The 17,935-nt window shown below is 38.4% G+C and overlaps 2 protein-coding genes across 3 annotated transcripts; one reads left to right on the top strand and one right to left on the bottom strand.

Annotated features, from left to right (window-relative positions):
- Positions 1-378: 378 nt before the first annotated feature.
- LOC136420273 (uncharacterized) lies at positions 379-5,379 on the bottom strand. Its single transcript, XM_066407124.1, has 9 exons — positions 5,358-5,379; positions 5,146-5,274; positions 4,489-4,648; positions 3,929-4,029; positions 3,273-3,385; positions 2,973-3,031; positions 2,338-2,495; positions 1,350-1,478; positions 379-434 (listed from the first exon to the last, which is right to left on the bottom strand). The coding sequence occupies exons 1-9, from the start codon at positions 5,377-5,379 to the stop codon at positions 379-381; spliced, it is 927 nt and encodes a 308-aa protein (XP_066263221.1).
- Positions 5,380-12,727: 7,348 nt separating this feature from the next.
- LOC136421257 (lysosomal proton-coupled steroid conjugate and bile acid symporter SLC46A3-like) lies at positions 12,728-17,848 on the top strand. Of its 2 annotated transcripts, none has more exons than XM_066408490.1 (7): positions 12,728-12,864; positions 13,836-14,730; positions 15,195-15,295; positions 15,662-15,800; positions 16,231-16,314; positions 16,701-16,827; positions 17,565-17,848. In XM_066408490.1, exons 2-7 carry the CDS (start codon positions 13,881-13,883, stop codon positions 17,692-17,694), a joined length of 1,431 nt encoding a protein of 476 aa, XP_066264587.1. In that variant the 5' UTR covers positions 12,728-12,864; positions 13,836-13,880; the 3' UTR covers positions 17,695-17,848. The 2 variants fall into 2 exon arrangements, with proteins under 2 accessions (XP_066264587.1, XP_066264586.1); XM_066408489.1 differs by having other exon boundaries at positions 12,729-12,864; positions 16,671-16,827.
- Positions 17,849-17,935: the final 87 nt, after the last annotated feature.

The raw sequence follows: 17,935 nt of genomic DNA, 5'->3' as shown, positions 1-17,935 counted from the left end.
TAGCCTATTGGTGGTTTCTCAAGCAACTGGATAAGATTTTGAAACAGTCAGACGTTTCAGACAGTATCCACTGTCTTTCGTCAGTGACTAACGATAGGACTGAGAACACCAGGTTTTAAACCAAAACTCTGAATAGATATGTTAATGAGGTAAAGACAATTTAGGATGTCTTGAAGTAGTCTTTAAAAAGAAGATTAATTCAAGACAAAGTTTATGCCAATAGTTCAATTAGCTACTGTTGTTCTAGTACAGTAACTAAATGTTGCTTGTCCGGGGGTGGTGGGTGGTGGGCAGTGCATTATCCCAGGTGCCTGAAAGTTGAACGCGTAGACCCCCTTTCCTGTTGAGGGCGGGGTTGTACATCCGCTCATATATTACTCATATAAAGGCATCAAAGCCAATGTCATCTACAAACTGAAATGTGAGGAACCGAACTGCAATAACATGTACATTAGGGAGACAAGTCGACCACTAAAAGAAAGGTACAAGGAACATTGCAGAAAGAGCGCTAACCGCTACTCCTCTGCCATTTACCACCATCTAAAACACAACCAGGGACACTCATTCAATTTCGAATCCAGGGACATCCTAGATCGTGAAGAACGCTGGTTCGAACGGGGAATTAGAGAAGCAATATATGAGAGGATGTACAACCCCGCCCTCAACAGGAAAGGTGGTCTACGCGTTCAACTTTCAGGCACCTGGGATAATGCACTGCCCACCACCCACCACCCCCGGACAAGCAACATTTAGTTACTGTACTAGAACAACAGTAGCTAATTGAACTATTGGCATAAACTTTGTCTTGGATTAATCTTCTTTTTAAAGACTTCTTCAAGACATCCTAAATTGTCTTTAACTCATTAACATATCTATTCAGAGTTTTGGTTTAAAACCTGGTGTTCTCAGTCCTATCGTTAGTCACTGACGAAAGACAGTGGATACTGTCTGAAACGTCTGACTGTTTCAAAATCTTATCCAGTTGCTTGAGTAATCATTTTTGGCGTATCTTGTTACCTGGATGTCTAACCTTCATCAACGTATTGGGGGTTTTTATGTCGGTTATTTGATTGGCTGGTTTTGATTGTTCGCTGGCCGGCTGCCTTTCTTTAGCATAAAGCTATACAAGAGCGCCAAACTATAACATTGTATGTGGAGCAGTAAACTGCACTAGTTGATCTCCTGGTTTAAAATCTTTTTTTCCATATGAAGAATAGCTCTATTTCTGACTAAAATTCAGATCACCACCAAAATAATCAAGGTTTTTATTATTGTATAAAATGTCAGAGAGCTTTGTAATTTATGCCCACATATCTGTGTCGAAGTAAAGTATTTTAGTTGAGTCATACCGCTGTTCGTGTTGTTTGCACACTGTTGTGTTGAGTAGGAGTGTTTGTTCCCCGCAGTGCTTGGGAAGGTCATGGTGACAGGGGTGGAGGATGGGTTTGTCACTGCCATCGTTTCATTGTAGCACGTTGCTGTCGGGTTTAAAGCATTAATGACATCTAAAAACATTTATTACTAACTTGAATGGAAATAGTATCACTTTAAACAAAGCAGACTTTTGCGCAGCAAAAAATCTTTATAGTGTTTCAAACTAGAAAGTTAAAACTATATCATATATCCAGTGTTGATTCCTGTCACCAGCTTATTATATCAAACGTTAGGTATTACTCTAATACGCGGTTGTTGTTATTAATGCGACGTCATCGGAGTAATAATGAACGTTTGATTCAACTACCTGGCGTACGCAATCAAAAGAATATGGACAATGATTCTTTGAATTGTTATCAAAATCGTGTGTATTTAGTGTTTATAAGATCTTTATATTTAAAGAATTATTCTGTTTTTGTGTATAATCAGAAATTTCGCTGTTTTTATTGCCATTGGTGTGATAGACACTTTAATAACATAGGTAGCATTGATTATATGAACATCGTTTTGAGTCAGCAAACGAAGAAAATATGTTAAAATACTTTGTCTACAAGATTTGAAATAAATTAGAATTTTGCAGATAAACAAGATCTCCCATGGGCTATGGTGACATGATTTTAGTAGAATAAGGCTAGCTTTCGATAAGTTGTAAAATGAAAAAAAAATCGTGACCATAGCTGATTCGGAACACGAGATATTGTAACCAGCACTTTAGCTGCAGGACCGAAGAAAGCCGATGGGAGTCCATTATTTAATCACATTTTCCTTCAGCAAACTCTACCGAAGAACTTTAAATATTCGATATACATTCGGAGCTTTTTTCAGTTCTCCTGTCCACAGACGGATAAACGCACCCTAAAACATAACATTTTAGGCGAAGATGATAATAAAACAGTAACGTACTTGCACTAAAGAGTGTCACATTATTTGGATCCACCCCAAGAGAGCTAGGTGTCTGCACAGCTGTCCCTAGAGCATTGGAGATACTGTGGTAGAGGTCCTGATCTTGAAGCACAGAACCCTGGACGTTAATGTTTTGACTTGTGATTATACTTCCTGGTCTGCAACAAATAGAATCAGGACATTTTAAATCCAAATCAAACTATACCTATCTGCACATTCATTGCAATGGATAAGATAATAAATAAAGATGTCTACGGAACAAGTGTAATATCGATGTTAATGTCTATGGCAAATTAAGGAACACTTCTGGACAAAAAGTCCAATATGTACAGAAAATTCAAAGATAATTGATGTGTTTACTAATAATCAGATAATTTACAAATCCATTTAATAATACAATAACACTTGGTATAAGATTACATAATAATAAGTTGTATAGCCCACAGTCTCGCATAGTGCTCCAAAATGCAGGAAAATGCTATAAACAAAACATTCAATATACTAATTAATTATCTTGATCCTACTTAAATGTTCTGGACATGTACCATTTACATAATGACTGTGTTGCAACTACACACTAATCGATCAACACTATTCGTCTCGCGGTATGCATTAGTTCAACAAATCAGACTTACCTTGCATCCTTTACTCTGATTGAAATCTTCCCCGGGACACTTCTTGCAGCTTGCAGGTACTAAAGGGAAATCTGTTTAAGATTCTAGTAGACACCATTAGGTAAATAATTATAGATAACAAATTATATGTTTAAATATATCGGATATTTCTTGAGGTTTCATAATTAAAATCATATGCTGACTACATATATCTTAACGCAAAACCCAAGAATGCGAGACAACAGTTTTCCGGGCAGTTTGACATATCCTTGAAATATACTTTCATAAAGGTACACAGATATACATATGTTGTTATCTAACCCAGTTCTTGACCTCTGCGCTAATACTCTGGAAAGCAGCTGAATTAGAATCTGCCATCTCAGGAGTGAAATTCCTGGCAGTTATCCTGATGCTAGAGACAAACGTCATGGTATCTGGGAGGAATATAGAGGATGTGTTACTTAACTTATTTGTATCTCTGTAACGATATCTAGGGATTTTGTGGACTAAATATGAGAAAAACTAAATATATTTGGCCTTTAGCTTGCATGCTTTGCAAAGTCTCTTATTATATGTACACTTATCAATTTTTGTTTTGTTCTATATGTTTGACTAATTTTCATTCTAAATGTGTTTTTTCCCTCAAAAACAAAATAGATGCATATGACTGTTGCCACTCCATTATGTGCCGGTCAACTGCTTACTATCTAAATCTATATACCACGGTTTTTGGCTTGGCAGTGCTATTACTGCATTATAATCAATGTTCAAAGTAGTCTCATGTTTAATCGACTCATTCTGGCAAAATATGTTGACGCTACCGTAAGCTGCAATTATTACGTATTTACTGTTTTTGAAACCATTAGTTGTGTGCTTGAACACAATATCATTACGTTTAGCATATTAAAAAATGATATATTAAGTAAAAAAAGAATATTCAGTAAAAAAAAAAATTGCAATATTCTTGGAGTCCAAACCTTCTGGGAGAACCGTCACAGTGCAATCAGCGGACTCCGTCTCACCACCTGAAGTACTCACAATGCACTTGACCTGGTGAACACCACTTGCAAATTCAGACCTGCAAAATTCACGTTTATATTACGTCTAAATTACCTCACTTGGTACCCGTAAGCCTGAAGGCTTAAACAGTTTAGTAGAAAAGTAAAAGGTTTCTGATATTTACTTTGGCAAATCCTGTTTTCCTACATTTTGTCCCTGCTTTTTCTCCCAATGCACTTTGCAAAGCGTAAGTTAGCCTGATAATGATTTAAGATTTGATACCATGCTAGCACTGAATACGAAATAAAGATGTAATGTTCAAATCAACTCAAATCAAAGTAAACCCAGTAGAGATAAATAGATAAAGGCAATACAGGTTGTTTGAGCCAGTGTTATTATGACACGATTAAATAGTAAAACGTGCCCTACACGTTCTGTTATCACAGTTACATAATAGATCTGACTCTTCCAGGTTTGACCGACTATAAAGGTAGTGGTGACGTCATATACAAAAACCATATGTCAAGTAAGCACCAACCTGAAGACATGGCCCCTCTGATTTGGTATAGCTGTTTCATCCACAGTCCACCGGTAGCTAAAATCATCAGGAAACCCTGTTGCGTTGCATGTAATTGTGATCGTTTCTCTCACTACCAGGTTCTGAATCTGCGAGGGACGTATGTTGACCTTAGGTGGAACTTTTCAAAGAAAACAACAATTATACAATGAATGCAAGACTCTCTAGTTTTTGACGCAAGGAACTGAATGACATTTGAAATGAAACCGAATGACCAGAATAGTCTTGTTTAGAACCTAACAAGGCAGAATGAAATCGTACACCATTTTCTTTAGTAACCCATCTTCAAAATGATAATGATATAATAGATATACAACAGATTTCTCAGTGAGTTTTTCATTAATCATTTGTCACGGCGTGGCGTTGTTTTGGCGTAACGTGTAGGTTTAGCTAATAACACGTACAGAAGCCTTGGTTTCGAATTTCCTGACATGCCACATATGCTGTTTGCTTGCACTTTTGCACGGCTTTTCTCACCCGACTGTAGTGTGTAAAAACTAGAACCTGACTTCGGTTGGAGAGGTAAAATGCAACGGAGGGCTGGGCTACGCCTTTTGATACCGTGTCCTAGACACAATTGATAACAATGCACTCAAAAAGGATGCGGGCTACCTTTACCTTTTAGGATACAGCTGACCCCGTCGCCGCTGTAGCCTGAGACACAGTCACATATGTAGCTATTGGGTGTGTCAGTGCAGGAGGCATAGGCGCTGCAGTTGTGGGTCCCTTCTGCACACTCATCTACAACTAGAAGACAATAGCTTTCTTATTTCAAGACTAGTCTAAAACGTCTATCAATGTATTTACTTGCTTTTGGGGCATTTTTTTACGGTTGGGGTCGGTAACCTTCATACGTGCTAGGTTTAATGCCTAAAGCACTGGTTGCCTGCTATTCTGCTATTATGAAATGCTTGTTTCATCGATTGTTTCTTTTCAATTTTACCAATGAGAAAATGATTTCATCATTTTAGTTGATTTCATTTATTTATCTATTTGGCTGTAGAAAATGATACAGCCAGGTATACCCAACTAGTAAAGGTTATCCCTGGTAACTTAACAATATACAAAATACAATACAAACTTTCACAAAGAACGTTGAGATGTTTACGACTGAATGCAACTTAAGTACATATCAAGGCATACATAACATACAATTGCAAGACAAGACAAAATACATAGATTTTTTTTACAAAATAGCACAAAGCTTTATCGCATATGAAGAAACAATTTGCATTTATCTATAAGCTATATGTTAAATCGTTTACAAGGTCATAGCGTAGGTTTCTAAGATGGGCGCCCTCTGAAATGAGACGTAAAGCCGACTAGCGGGAAAAGGAATACCCCTTTTCGTTACAATACTCACAACTTTAGCACCTTCAACACTTATCTATAAAAACAGGGTGTCATTGCAATGTAATTAGATCAAACTTTTAAGTAGATCAACCATTTAAGTTTGATCAAATCGAAAAGCAATGACACATTAATCTCATACTGTTAAAACAGTCTTACACAGCTTGTGCTTGAATTACAAAACCTTGTGTGCTGCGTCTTGAGGCACTTAACAAGTGGCATGTAAACAGAAACGAACAGACCTATAAGTCCCAAGTCTATTTGGTAATTTGTAAACTCATGTATGGCAGCGAACAATTCTACATGTCATATTGCTGTTAGAACTAGATTGTCAAAGTACAAACATCAGGGTATAAGGAAGGATGCAAAATTCAACTTACATAGGACTTCTGGTATCGTCATTGTCGGGAACATTGTCATCCCGGTTGGTAAAGCTGAAAAGAAGAGAACGAAGAAGAAATACTATATCAGTTTGATTATCACGGTAAAATCTCATGTAATGCCCACAATTGTTTTTCTTTATCCTGTTCAGTCCTTTTGAATATGTGTTGCAGCATCAAATCTGTATTTCACTGTAATCACGGTCATTTAATCCAAGGGCTGTGGGGTATTTTGGCATTCTTATCAATCCATGAAGCTACATGACTTGATACCGGTGAAACTGCCATTGCATAATCATTTTTTGACATTGGGATTAAACGAGTGAATACTGAATGGTATTTTTCGGGACAAACAGAAGTATTGAAGTACTTTTAGACTAGCTAGGATTGGGTGATTTCGGTTCATTTTGACATTTTTTATCTTCGATTCGAATCCCTATTTTTCAACCATCATGCAAATCTACCAATCTCTCAAAATTGGAAACTGCAGTTTAACCATAAATTATAGGGGGTGAAAAAACCAATACCACTTCCTCATTAACCGATTAGCTATCTACCCCTATTAACCATAGAACAGTCATGACCAAAGCATGTTCATAACACAACGTAATATAAAAATCAGGCATCTCGCTGCAGTACAATAAAAATCCACCAGGGGGACATGAATGTAATTTTGTCTTTGATATGTCAAGATGTAGTAACAAACCAAATTTCGTACACATACATCAAGGACTTCTTGATCTATACTGTTAATGAATACATCCCACAAACAGGCACAGGCCCCAGACCAAAACCTTTTCCTAGAAGGATAACTTTCCTGATTTTTTTAGTTAAAATCTCAAACAAAACTGGCCCTTGCAGTTTTGACCAAAAAAAAAAGGCAGATAGGAAACAAAAGCCTACATCGAATTTTAAGGACAAACCACGAGTTACGAAAACGAAAAATCTGCAGTACCATCGACTACCGCCAGGTGCCCCTGCAGTACCATTGACAACCACCAGGTGGCCCATCAAAGAAATGCCTTCACATTGATAACACCTACCCACACTTCAACCAATCAACCAGCTAACAAAGCAACCAAACAGACAGATAGACAGACGGACAAACAAACAGACGAATAAACAAACAAAAACCTCAAATGAGACGGAAAACATTACCTTATTGACGAAAGAAAGTCTTGGAGCACTGAAACTGTTTTTTATCCAATTATATGACTTAGAATTCTCATATACGATACGCCAAAAAATAGTTACTCAAGCAACTGGATAAAATATAATCCTATTGCTTGAGTAGGCGATTAATCATTTAGAAGCAGACTCATTTTGGATTTGTGTTTGTTATTTTCATGATGCTTATAAAAAGGGAATCGATGTTGATTTCCCAGCAGCCTAAATGGTTTAAGTAGTACAGCCATACATTGAAGCGACCAAAGTATTTTCAGGCTGTTACCATTTCCCGGTAAGAGTCAGCTTATTGGCCTTACGGCATAAGAAAATGGCGTCACCTTCAAGCAACATAAGGAGGAAGTTCCCATACTTTTTTTACGGTTGTATAATTTTCTCAGTTTCGCTCTAAGACTATATTGTTTTGTAATGCCCTTAGTTTAGCATTACTAGTTGGTTTTTGTGCTGATTACATTTGGAGTTAAAAAGCTCGAAGAATACTTGTCGGATTTAAAAAAAAAGAGGTATTGGATATAAAGCTCTAGACATGAACCAAGGCAAATAATAAGCCATAGTACTCACTGTTGAAACTGAAATATTGTGATGCATAAAAAGATAGTAGCACCAACTGGATACAAACAGATAAACGATATCGATGGGACTTACCTTGTTCTGAAATCACATTACAACGGAATAGTAGAAGCAACACGAGTGATAACGAGGAAGTAGCCATCATTACATGACCTTTTATGATAAGCGATGCTTGCTGGTGAGTTGCAGACTTAAGATTGCGCAAAGATTACACCATTTCGGGACGTGTCGAAGGACAAATAATAACCAGTCCTATACGCAGTAGTGGCAACGAGCTACTGCGATCAGGAAATGTCCTTGGTTTGGCGCAGGTCACTTTTGTTCTGAATTAATGCTACCTTAGGAAAATTACATGATGAAACATAGTCCAGTACCTTTTTCCGCTGTTGATCTAGAATTTGCAAATTAACTTCCCCTTTTTTCTAGATACTTCATTTAACATTGCATATAACATATTCTTATTATCATTTTTTCTGTGAAAGATTAACTTTTGACGTTCTTCAGAATGATTTTGCCTTCAAGAAAACGTGTTTATGGCCTTGGTTCAGGGCGATGATTACAACGCTCCACAGGATAAAACAGGATTTTTGAAATTGCTTTTTGACCTGTAAGACGGTAACCTCTGTCATAGATGGGTGAGTCACCAGTTCACTGGGCTGACATGTTATCACATTTAAAAAGTCGTTAAATCGGTCGACAGTCACGAAGCACACACAGAAATAACATTTTACATTTACGGATTGGTCGTTCACAAGCTTGGAACAAACAAGTTTTTAACTGCTCTGTGACCGCCTATTCTGGGTATTTGCGCTAATTCATGTGTAAATGATACCTTTATAGTGTTTAGCAATTTCACATCATATACCGGTTGCGTCTGGCGGTAACATGTTAATGTAAAGTTGGTCAACACCCTGTCAATGACATTTGCTTAGTTTCAGACCAATGCTCGCATATATCTATTAGTTACCTTTTAGCTACAAGGTGAATCTAGGAGTAAACTGGCTGAAAATGTAGCAAAACAAAAATACACAGCTTTAAAATGGAAATGTAAGTGTTCGGATTAATTTCACTTAACGGCATGGCCTTATTATACTAGTACTATCAGACGTTCATAATCATAAGTGACGCAAAGCCGGCGTATTTTACCATTCTCAGTTTTCAAACGTTTGCTATCAAAACGGTGCATTGTTATATCTAAACAAGTTCTTATGACCACCGTTTTTTGTTTATTTTATACACGACAACTAAGGCTGTACTTTTGAAGTATGCGTTAATGTTCCATTTTGTAACAAGGGTACTTCCTAGAGATGTCTTAAGGTAATCCAGTGGAACTTTCGGTTCTTATATCTCGTGTTCTGCCAATAATATGGTTGAGTTATAGATAGCTATTTTGGGGTGATTGAGTCGTGCTTTCATTATTATAAATGATGTTGACGTCATGATTTTTGAGATATAAATTGCATCAGGTATGTTTCATATTATAATACGTTAATTTTGTGTTTTTTCTTAAGGGTAGTCCCTTTAACTAGACAAATCATGTTATGGTATTTGAAATATTGTACTTAAATCCTTTGTCATACCTGTGTTCCGAGTAAATGGGAACCCAAACTTACTAACAAATCAGGCTCCATTTTGTTTCATGAGTGAGGAAAGTTTCCAAATCCACCGAGCTCCATGAAAGTAATAGGTGCATGCGAGGCTACATCTCAGCGCCTTGCAGCTAATTGCTACCCGTTTATGGTCTCATTCATGAGTTTTTTCACCCGATAGGATCACATGTTATAATACATGTTTTTCATGGGCGCGTTCGGAATGAAGATATAAAAAAAATGTGCCAATGTTTTTCATACTATGTTGAGAACATTTACCTAGATTATGGAAAACAAATTGCCAACAGTTTCACTGCGTACAATCCCTTTTTATAGCAATTACAAGCTTCACCAAAACGGCACCTTCCAGTTGTAAGCGCACGACCGCATCACACACAATGCCCAGGTGTATACGTCCGACCTCGCGCGCGGCTTCCGATCTGTACCTGCTAATTTCTTCAGTTACAAACAAGCTTTCATCAGTTTGACGCTTGCGATCAGCTTGGCTAGCTAAAATGAATTTTCACACCCATATAAACACACGTTTTAAGAACGGTTGTTTTTTGGCCACGGACTCTTTAAGTGAATGAGACCTTAAGTATAATGTATTAAGTAAATGATCATTAAAACGAAAGAATACTATCTTCGCCATTATCCCTGAAAGTTAGGGTGTCTTACGTACGTCAACGCATTGGCCTTTGACACCTGTTAGAGTTCATTGAAAGCGCCACGTATCTGTTTTTGGACAAAGAACAAAAGGGTCGACACCGGAAAAAAACATGGGTTTCACTGACCCTTCTGACGTGTCGGAAACAGTCAGTAGATCGGTCAGTTGACAATTTTTGTCTGGAAAGTGTGCCCTGCATAAACTCTTTGTTTGAGAGGGAATATTTTTTTTTTAAATTTATTTACAAATGTAACAAGACACTACACAGTCTCTCAGGCAGCATGGCTGATTTCGAGAGCCAACATTTACAGGGACAAAATCACAAATGTATAAATAGAAAATTACACTTAACTAAGTTATGATACAGTTTAACTTAACATCGAAATTGGTCATACAACTCAGTTATTCATCAATAAATGTCCTTAGAATACTTAAATACAGACTATGAGAATTGGATCAGAAAGATTTGTACGTAAATTTGTTTGGAGGTCAGAGTTCAGGATATAGGTGTAAATGTTTCACGACTGTCTCACAACACTAGGACATGTTTAGCCAACACAAGCTAGGAGGAACGGGTGGAAGTGTCAACAAACGTGCATAGAAAAAATAGATGATTTTAAAAATACTTGGAGTTGTGTAATTTAGTTAAGAACGATTTCAATTCTGTCCACGGACTAACTGTACCTAGAATCGGTTCGTTGAGATGATATAAGTATGCAAGGAGTCTAAGAGCCTTTTGTTTAAGGTGGTGTCATTGTCTGGAGACCCGTGGAGGGGGAGGTTGGTGGAAAGGGGTCGTTCCAAGAGGTGATACACTACTGTTGCTAGTGATTGCCGTGCCACTGCGTGCAGGGGGCAGTGAAGAAGGAAGTGTGTGACTGTCGCACCACAGGTACATCTCCGAGAGGTAAAGTTGAACTTGGCCAACGTGGAGTTGAGCTGACACCAGCCAAGACGTAGTCTGGTCGCAAGAATGTTACTACGGCGGTCACCAAGCCTGCGGTACTTCTGGTGATGACGAGGTGACAACATGTGGGCTCGACACTTCTGCTTGAACTGGTTGGAGGATACGGCTTCCTTCACTTCCTTTGGAAGGCTATTCCAAAGACGTGTAGTATATGGAACGAAGCTGTTCTTGTAGGTATTTGTTCTGGAGTAGGGAACATGCAGGTGTGTGTCGTTCCGTAGGCGAAGATTCAGTGGTCTTTGACTGTCTCTAGTGGTGGGAATCAACAGCTGGAGGAAGGTGAGATGGCACAGACCCTGATACTAGTTTATGCATGATCACCAGTCTGTTGTAGTCTCTTCTGACCGCGAGGGAATATACATCAGGGAATAGTCGTTATCGAGATCCCAAAGTCGACAGTATGGGTAGGAGGAAGAACAATTACAGGAGAAAGAGAAGCTTCAAGGAATCTCACTCGCAGTAATTCATGCATGAGCCCTTAACAGTATCATTGCCAATATTCATCCAGAGGTCCAGGGAGGAGCGCCCCCTGGCAGCTTGAGGGTGAAGTTCTGTAGCAGGCTAGAAAATATCAGAGACAACTCCTTGTTGGCGAGCTGCTCCCATAGGCACACGCGTCGTCCTGGATAAAAATATTCTTTATAGAGAACATGAGACGAGAAGAGCAAATTTATTATAAAACCGTCATGGAAGAATCCGGTTTGATGTAGAAGGGCTAATGAATTGGGTAAAAATGTAAATTTTAGAATATGATCACACCCACTTCAGGGGTGATGCAGTACATCATTGGAGAGATTTCGCATAAAAATGGCAGCTAGCATAAAATTAACTCCCCACCTCACCAAAAAATACAAATTTTATTCCAAAATCATTTCCATATCATATTAATCGGCCATTAAAATCATGACAAAAGCGTGTTTAGAACGAGAGATATAAAAAAGCGAAAGTTCTGCTGCAGTAATCTGAAATGTGTGTACTAGAGATTGCAAGTCCAATATTCGATTTGGGTAATCATTGGCCTTAATAATTGGGATTCAAGGCAATATGATAAATACAATATGTCAACAAAACAAACTGAAAGAACATGATTTTTTATCTATGAAATTATTTGATACATGATTTCAGACTTTATGCTACAGTATCCTTTGAACAAAAGTGTTATCCCCAAACTATTAAAGCAAATAAAGCGAGTCATTTAGTTATCCATAGCTTTTATGGATTATGTTGACATCCATTCGTTGAGTGTCAATCCTATTATATAATCCAGGCAATAAATTATCAGAAATCTAAGATGAACCATATTTTGATTTTTGCCAACAGGTCAAGTTCCAGACTAATCCACAATGTCGAGTTGAAGTGTCCACAACACCCTCACAAACAACAACGAAAACATACCATTCATGGCAGAAGTACGTACATGGAGAAGAAATGACCTTTGCTCTGCTTGACTGAGACGTGTGCGTCCACAGAGCACATACAGTTAGGCTTTGCCGCATGCACCCAAGCTGGACTTTGTACACCACACGACTGCCATGGTGGTTGGAGCGCCATGAACTTATCTTACTTATAGGCGAACCAGTTCTATAGGGATGGCATTGAGTGTCACATTCCAACACGTGATATTACAAGGTATTCTACTATGTACTATTTTTTCTAAGCCAATCCGTTGTGCTGATAGTCGTTGTTATTGGCATAATCTATAATAGTTCACCTTTGGTGGCAGTGATCTAAAATACTTACCCATGCATTTCATTTCCCGTATTACTGCATTATTCTTCAACCTAATTGCATTCACATTGTTCTGTCAAATATCACCTCCTTCCAGGATTTTTAAGCATAGAAAATAACTGAAAACAGTAGGCAAATATCCTGAGAGTTTCTTTGAGAGTCATACCCGGAAGTAACTTCCGTCGATGTATTGTACTTAACATCCAGATACTGTATAATGACTATTCTCGACACGATCACTTGTGCAGTATGTGAAAACAGATTACTTTTTTCACGCAATTTTTTTGGTAAAACTATCATTCAGATAACCCAAACTCCGCACTCGGCCACCAGAATCAAATGCAAGAATCTCTCCCTTCCGTACAGTACAAAGTTCTTTTCCAAAGTACACCTTACAATAAACACCGTTGCTAATATTGAATCTGGGTCTTGCTAAAAATCTAGTTGGGATATATCGTCGATTGGGTGTCAGAAGGTTGACGGCTGAGACACAACGATTTACCGGTTTCTAGTTGAGATATATCCATATCCGAAACGTTTTCTTTGGACCCTTTTATAATACACGTTAAAAATCCCGTCTGATACTCAGAGCTGACTACTGGATTAAAGTCTGATTGCGGTTAAAATGTAGTTTTGCATGTAGTCATGCACACCGCACCACTGTCTTGGCCTTGAATTAGTTAAAGCCGTCCCATTGTAATAATGTAAGTACGGAACATCAAGCACGACTTGAAACGGTGTCCTTCGCGATGTGTGGTGACCTACATGGTCCTAATAATGGTGCTGTCTTGGTTGTATAAAAGGCTACCAATGTTTTAGGGATTGCCGTAGTTAATGCTCTGTTTTGTGACAACATTTTCTCCCATTTTCAGCTTTCACACCTCTTGCACCTTGACATCATAAGGTGAATAAAGAAAATGGTGCCCCCAGTTACAGCCTGGATACGGAAGTACTTGACAGTTGAACCAGTCATATTCATGTACATGACTGGATCGCTTCTCTCTGACTCTGTAACTCAGCAGCTTATGTATTACAAGGTTTGTCTACAGGCCTTCAATGACTCCAAACTTTGCAGCAATATCAGTGCGTATCACACAAAGGAACAGTTCATACAAAAAGAAACTGCTCAATGGATTCTGTACATGGACATTGCAGATGTTGTACCCTCCGTTCTAATGTTACTCTTACTCGGGTCGTGGACGGATAAAACTGGTCGTAAAAGTGCAATGCTTCTGCCATTCATGGGAGCTGTGATATCTGGAGGGAATCTTATCATACAGTCGGTGTTCATTTACAGCGCGGTTCCCTACTTGTTTATTGGTACAATCGTGAGCAGTCTTTGCGGGGGGTATGGCTGCGTCCTTATGGCGACTTACAGCTACGTCTCAGACATTACGGACGGCAGCTCGCGAACATGGCGGATTGGAATTTTGGATACGATGTCGTCTCTTGGCGCGGCGGTAGGGGGAGCTGTTAGTGGAATAATTCTGGACAAGGCGGGATACCTGCCTGTTTTTATCCTCTATGTTGGTTTGAACGCTACAACAATCGTTTATATCTTATTATGGATGAAAGAGTCTGTTCAAACGAATGAGGGTAACATACAGAAATCAAAAGACCGGACGCTGAGAAGCAAGACGAAAGGGCTACTCAACATTGAGAACGTGAAGTCTTGGGGGAGAGTCATTGTTAGGTCTAGGGAAGGAAATGGCAGACTGCACGTCATTCTCCTGCTGCTAGCATTCACTGTCAACATTTTTCTGTCAGGTGAAGCATTTTTTTTAAATTCAGTTTCATCATAATACTGTCTTATAAGCTCACGATAAAACGACTATATGAAAAGAGTCGTATCTAGACTTTCTGCATTTAAGTTATACTGCACTTTCCAACATAAAAATCTGAACTTATGTTTGAAAGCATCTCGGTCATGGAATGACTAATCTACTGCTTTTTGGCTTCACGTTATGTAGGTTTGACAAGGGACTCGGTCGGTAAGCAATGAAGCATACGTTGCAGAAAGTCTGTAACGCCCTCTGTCTTTAATGAGGGATTGACTCTCTTAAATTTTAACCGAAATTTAGCATCCAAGCAGTTATTGCATTTAACAAATTTGGCCAATTTTGTCTTTTCATCTCACTAATCGTAATAATCTAACGCGGGGAAAAGTAAAAAATTAACTAAGATATATTTTCTCCTTTACTCTTGATAATTTTCATGTTTCATTTTCTAAGGCACCGAGGACCTTGGCTTTCTGTTCATTAAACACCAGCTCGGATCCAGTTGGACCAGCACCATGTTTGGACTGTATTTAGCTGTCAGAGGAATCGCATTGGTACGTATCTATTATACCATAATCAAGTCATATTCTTGATAAATAAGTAGGACATTTCCTTACAAACAAGCATAATACTTGAAACCTTACTTCATGAGTGTCTGTGCATTTATGTTAGCATGATAAGACTGTAATTTGAATTGGTATACATGATGATTCTTAAAGGGACTTTTTGCGAGGCCTCGTTGGTGGAGAATAAGAGTACGGTACTATTTGTTCAATCGTCTTGTTTAGTCAGTCGGACTGATGGTGATTCTCGTGGTCGGAGTAAAGTACTATTTGTTCAATCGTCTTATTTAGTCTGTCGGACTGATGGTAATTCTGATGGTTGGAGTAAAGTACTTTTTGTTCAATCGTCTTGTTTAGTCAATCGGACTGATGGTGATTCTACCTCTGATGTCTCGACTGATGTGCGATACCAAAGTGGGTCAAGCGGGGGCGCTGTCAAAGATCGCGGCACATGTACTTCTTGCTTTTGTGTCAACCGTATGGATGCTGTTCCTCGGTAAGACATACAGTACGCACGCATGCATGCAGAAGAATACGCACATGTACATACACTCACTCACACACACTCACATACGCATATACACAAAGACACGTGCAATCAGATGCAGACAGACATATTAGACACGCAGACTCACACACAAGCACACACACACACAAACTCACACATACATAAGCAATTCCAATATGAACAGGAATACAAATTTCCACACATCTACGATTGGTCGTAAGTAGGGTAGAGGATAATAGTATAGCATTTTAAAAGTCAACTGAGAGCCTATGTTATCTAATGATGACAGTAAAGAATGGAATCAATGTCGCTGAAATACGTCTTATACTACTGAGAAATGTACCAAATGTTATTCCAACCACTACCATTTAAGCAAATTATTCTATGGATTTACTTTTTTTCTATTTTCACCTGATAGTTCCAGTACTAGGGATTCTGTCTGGTTTCATAGCAGTGACTATCAGATCTCTGTGTTCCAAAACAGTCGCAGATGGAGAAAAAGGTATGTGTTTATTAATATAATCCCTGGTCTTAGCTAGCGCCATGTGGCACGTTGGCGACCTCGTTGCGACCGAGCAATTTGACAGCGTCCTCAACGAATTCCATCGATTGAAAGTGAAAATTTGTTATTTTTGTTTTATTGTTCTGTGTTTTTAGTCATACGAGCAGGTTTTGCATGATACCCCTATCATAGACTCAATGAAGGGCAAATTCAATTTAAAACGCAGCTAGGCCACCAAGGTTACTACTAGTTTGAGAGAGGCTTCAGCAGCAGCATCGTTCTCGTTGTGTGGACAGGTGAAGTACCTGTACTGGGGTGACTCTTTTTCTTGATGTTTTGATGATCTACTCCTGCAGGTGTGATGTTCTCTGTCATGTCTGCAATAGAGGTCACGTGCCCCCTGTTGGCCTCGCTCCTGTTCAACAAACTGTATACAGCTACACTCAGCTCCTTCCCAGGCTTCTGTTTCATCATATCTGCTGGGCTACTTCTCGTTCCCATCATTTTGCTGCAGTGAGTATCACGTCATTTCATCTCTTTGTCTAAAAACTGTTTTAAGCATTTTCTGTGTACAGTTATGTTAATACAAGTTTTATTTTCACGTAAAATCACATAGTATATTTTAGCATACACTGTGCTGTTATTCAGGTTGGCGGATTGCAAGTTTCTTTATGAACAACCACATATTAAATACGAGTCGGCAATCATAACTTTATTATGTTAATGGTGCATTGAAGCTAGGTATTTTTGTTTTGTTTAATATGCACCGAAGCTAAGTGCTACTGCTAACAAAGCGGTCCGAAACGCAACATCATTGTGACATGCATATATCTTGTTTCAACAATAGTGGGATATGCGGTTCCAAATGTAAAAGTAGTATTATAATGGCGAGCTAATACCATCCCACATTTATAGTATTCTCACATTTTTACATTTATACATATCTAAAAAAAACAATAGAACAATTTTACGAATGCGATTCCAAACAAGAATGCGTCTATATCCCCCTCAAATGACAAAGATAACAGACGGTCAGCTTTTGTCAACTACATGATTGTGAATAAAGAACTTTCCTATTCATATACTGTGCTACTTTTTTTACCAATAGAGAAACAGTCAATGCAATGAATAAACTCCAAAAAGGAACACAACAGATATTTTAAGAAGAGTTAATTCCATTCGTTGTATTATACTAACCATGACAAACTTTATACAGTTAGTTATTGTAACGTTAACTATTCTATTAATAGATGGATGGAAGACACCAGTGAGGTGATACACCAACATGATGAACATGTGAAACAGAAGAAACAGAACAGTGCAGAGGAAACTCAGCCACTGCTTACAGGCAAGCCTGGTGTTTCTCACTCATGTTTATAACTCATGGTGGTCTGTCGCTGGGGTATTTGATCCCATTACTACGCGCATACGACAAAGTATTGGGTTGCACGAAGCAAAATTTTGGCTAACTAAAACATTTGTAAACTAGAGTTCCACGACCTCATATCTTCGCCAAATAATATGAATTGCACCGACAAATGCAAGTACCAAATTGCCACCATTTACCAATATGGCATTACATAGCCGTTTTTCTTATTGTTTTGCTTGACTTGGCTATGTC

Source organism: Branchiostoma lanceolatum, chromosome 15 (genome assembly GCF_035083965.1).
Source record: "Branchiostoma lanceolatum isolate klBraLanc5 chromosome 15, klBraLanc5.hap2, whole genome shotgun sequence".
Lineage (NCBI taxonomy): Eukaryota > Metazoa > Chordata > Leptocardii > Amphioxiformes > Branchiostomatidae > Branchiostoma > Branchiostoma lanceolatum.
The sequence above is the reverse complement of the archived record's forward strand: the minus strand, read 5'-3'. Positions and strand labels throughout refer to the sequence as shown.

What these genes read in the sequence shown, in the direction of transcription:
- LOC136420273 (XM_066407124.1), bottom strand. Translation starts at nt 5,379, where the DNA reads ATGAAGGTTACCGACCCCAACC. An exon ending in TGTGACGGTTCTCCCAGAAG is followed by an intron (nt 3,386 to 3,928) that starts GTTTGGACTCCA and finishes TATTCCTCCCAG; the next exon opens with ATACCATGACGTTTGTCTCT. An exon ending in GCGCAGAGGTCAAGAACTGG is followed by an intron (nt 3,032 to 3,272) that starts GTTAGATAACAA and finishes ATTTCCCTTTAG; the next exon opens with TACCTGCAAGCTGCAAGAAG.
- LOC136421257 (XM_066408489.1), top strand. Translation starts at nt 13,881, where the DNA reads ATGGTGCCCCCAGTTACAGCCTGGATACGGAAGTACTTGACAGTTGAA. An exon ending in TGTCAACATTTTTCTGTCAG is followed by an intron (nt 14,731 to 15,194) that starts GTGAAGCATTTT and finishes TCATTTTCTAAG; the next exon opens with GCACCGAGGACCTTGGCTTT. An exon ending in GTTCCCATCATTTTGCTGCA is followed by an intron (nt 16,828 to 17,564) that starts GTGAGTATCACG and finishes TTCTATTAATAG; the next exon opens with ATGGATGGAAGACACCAGTG.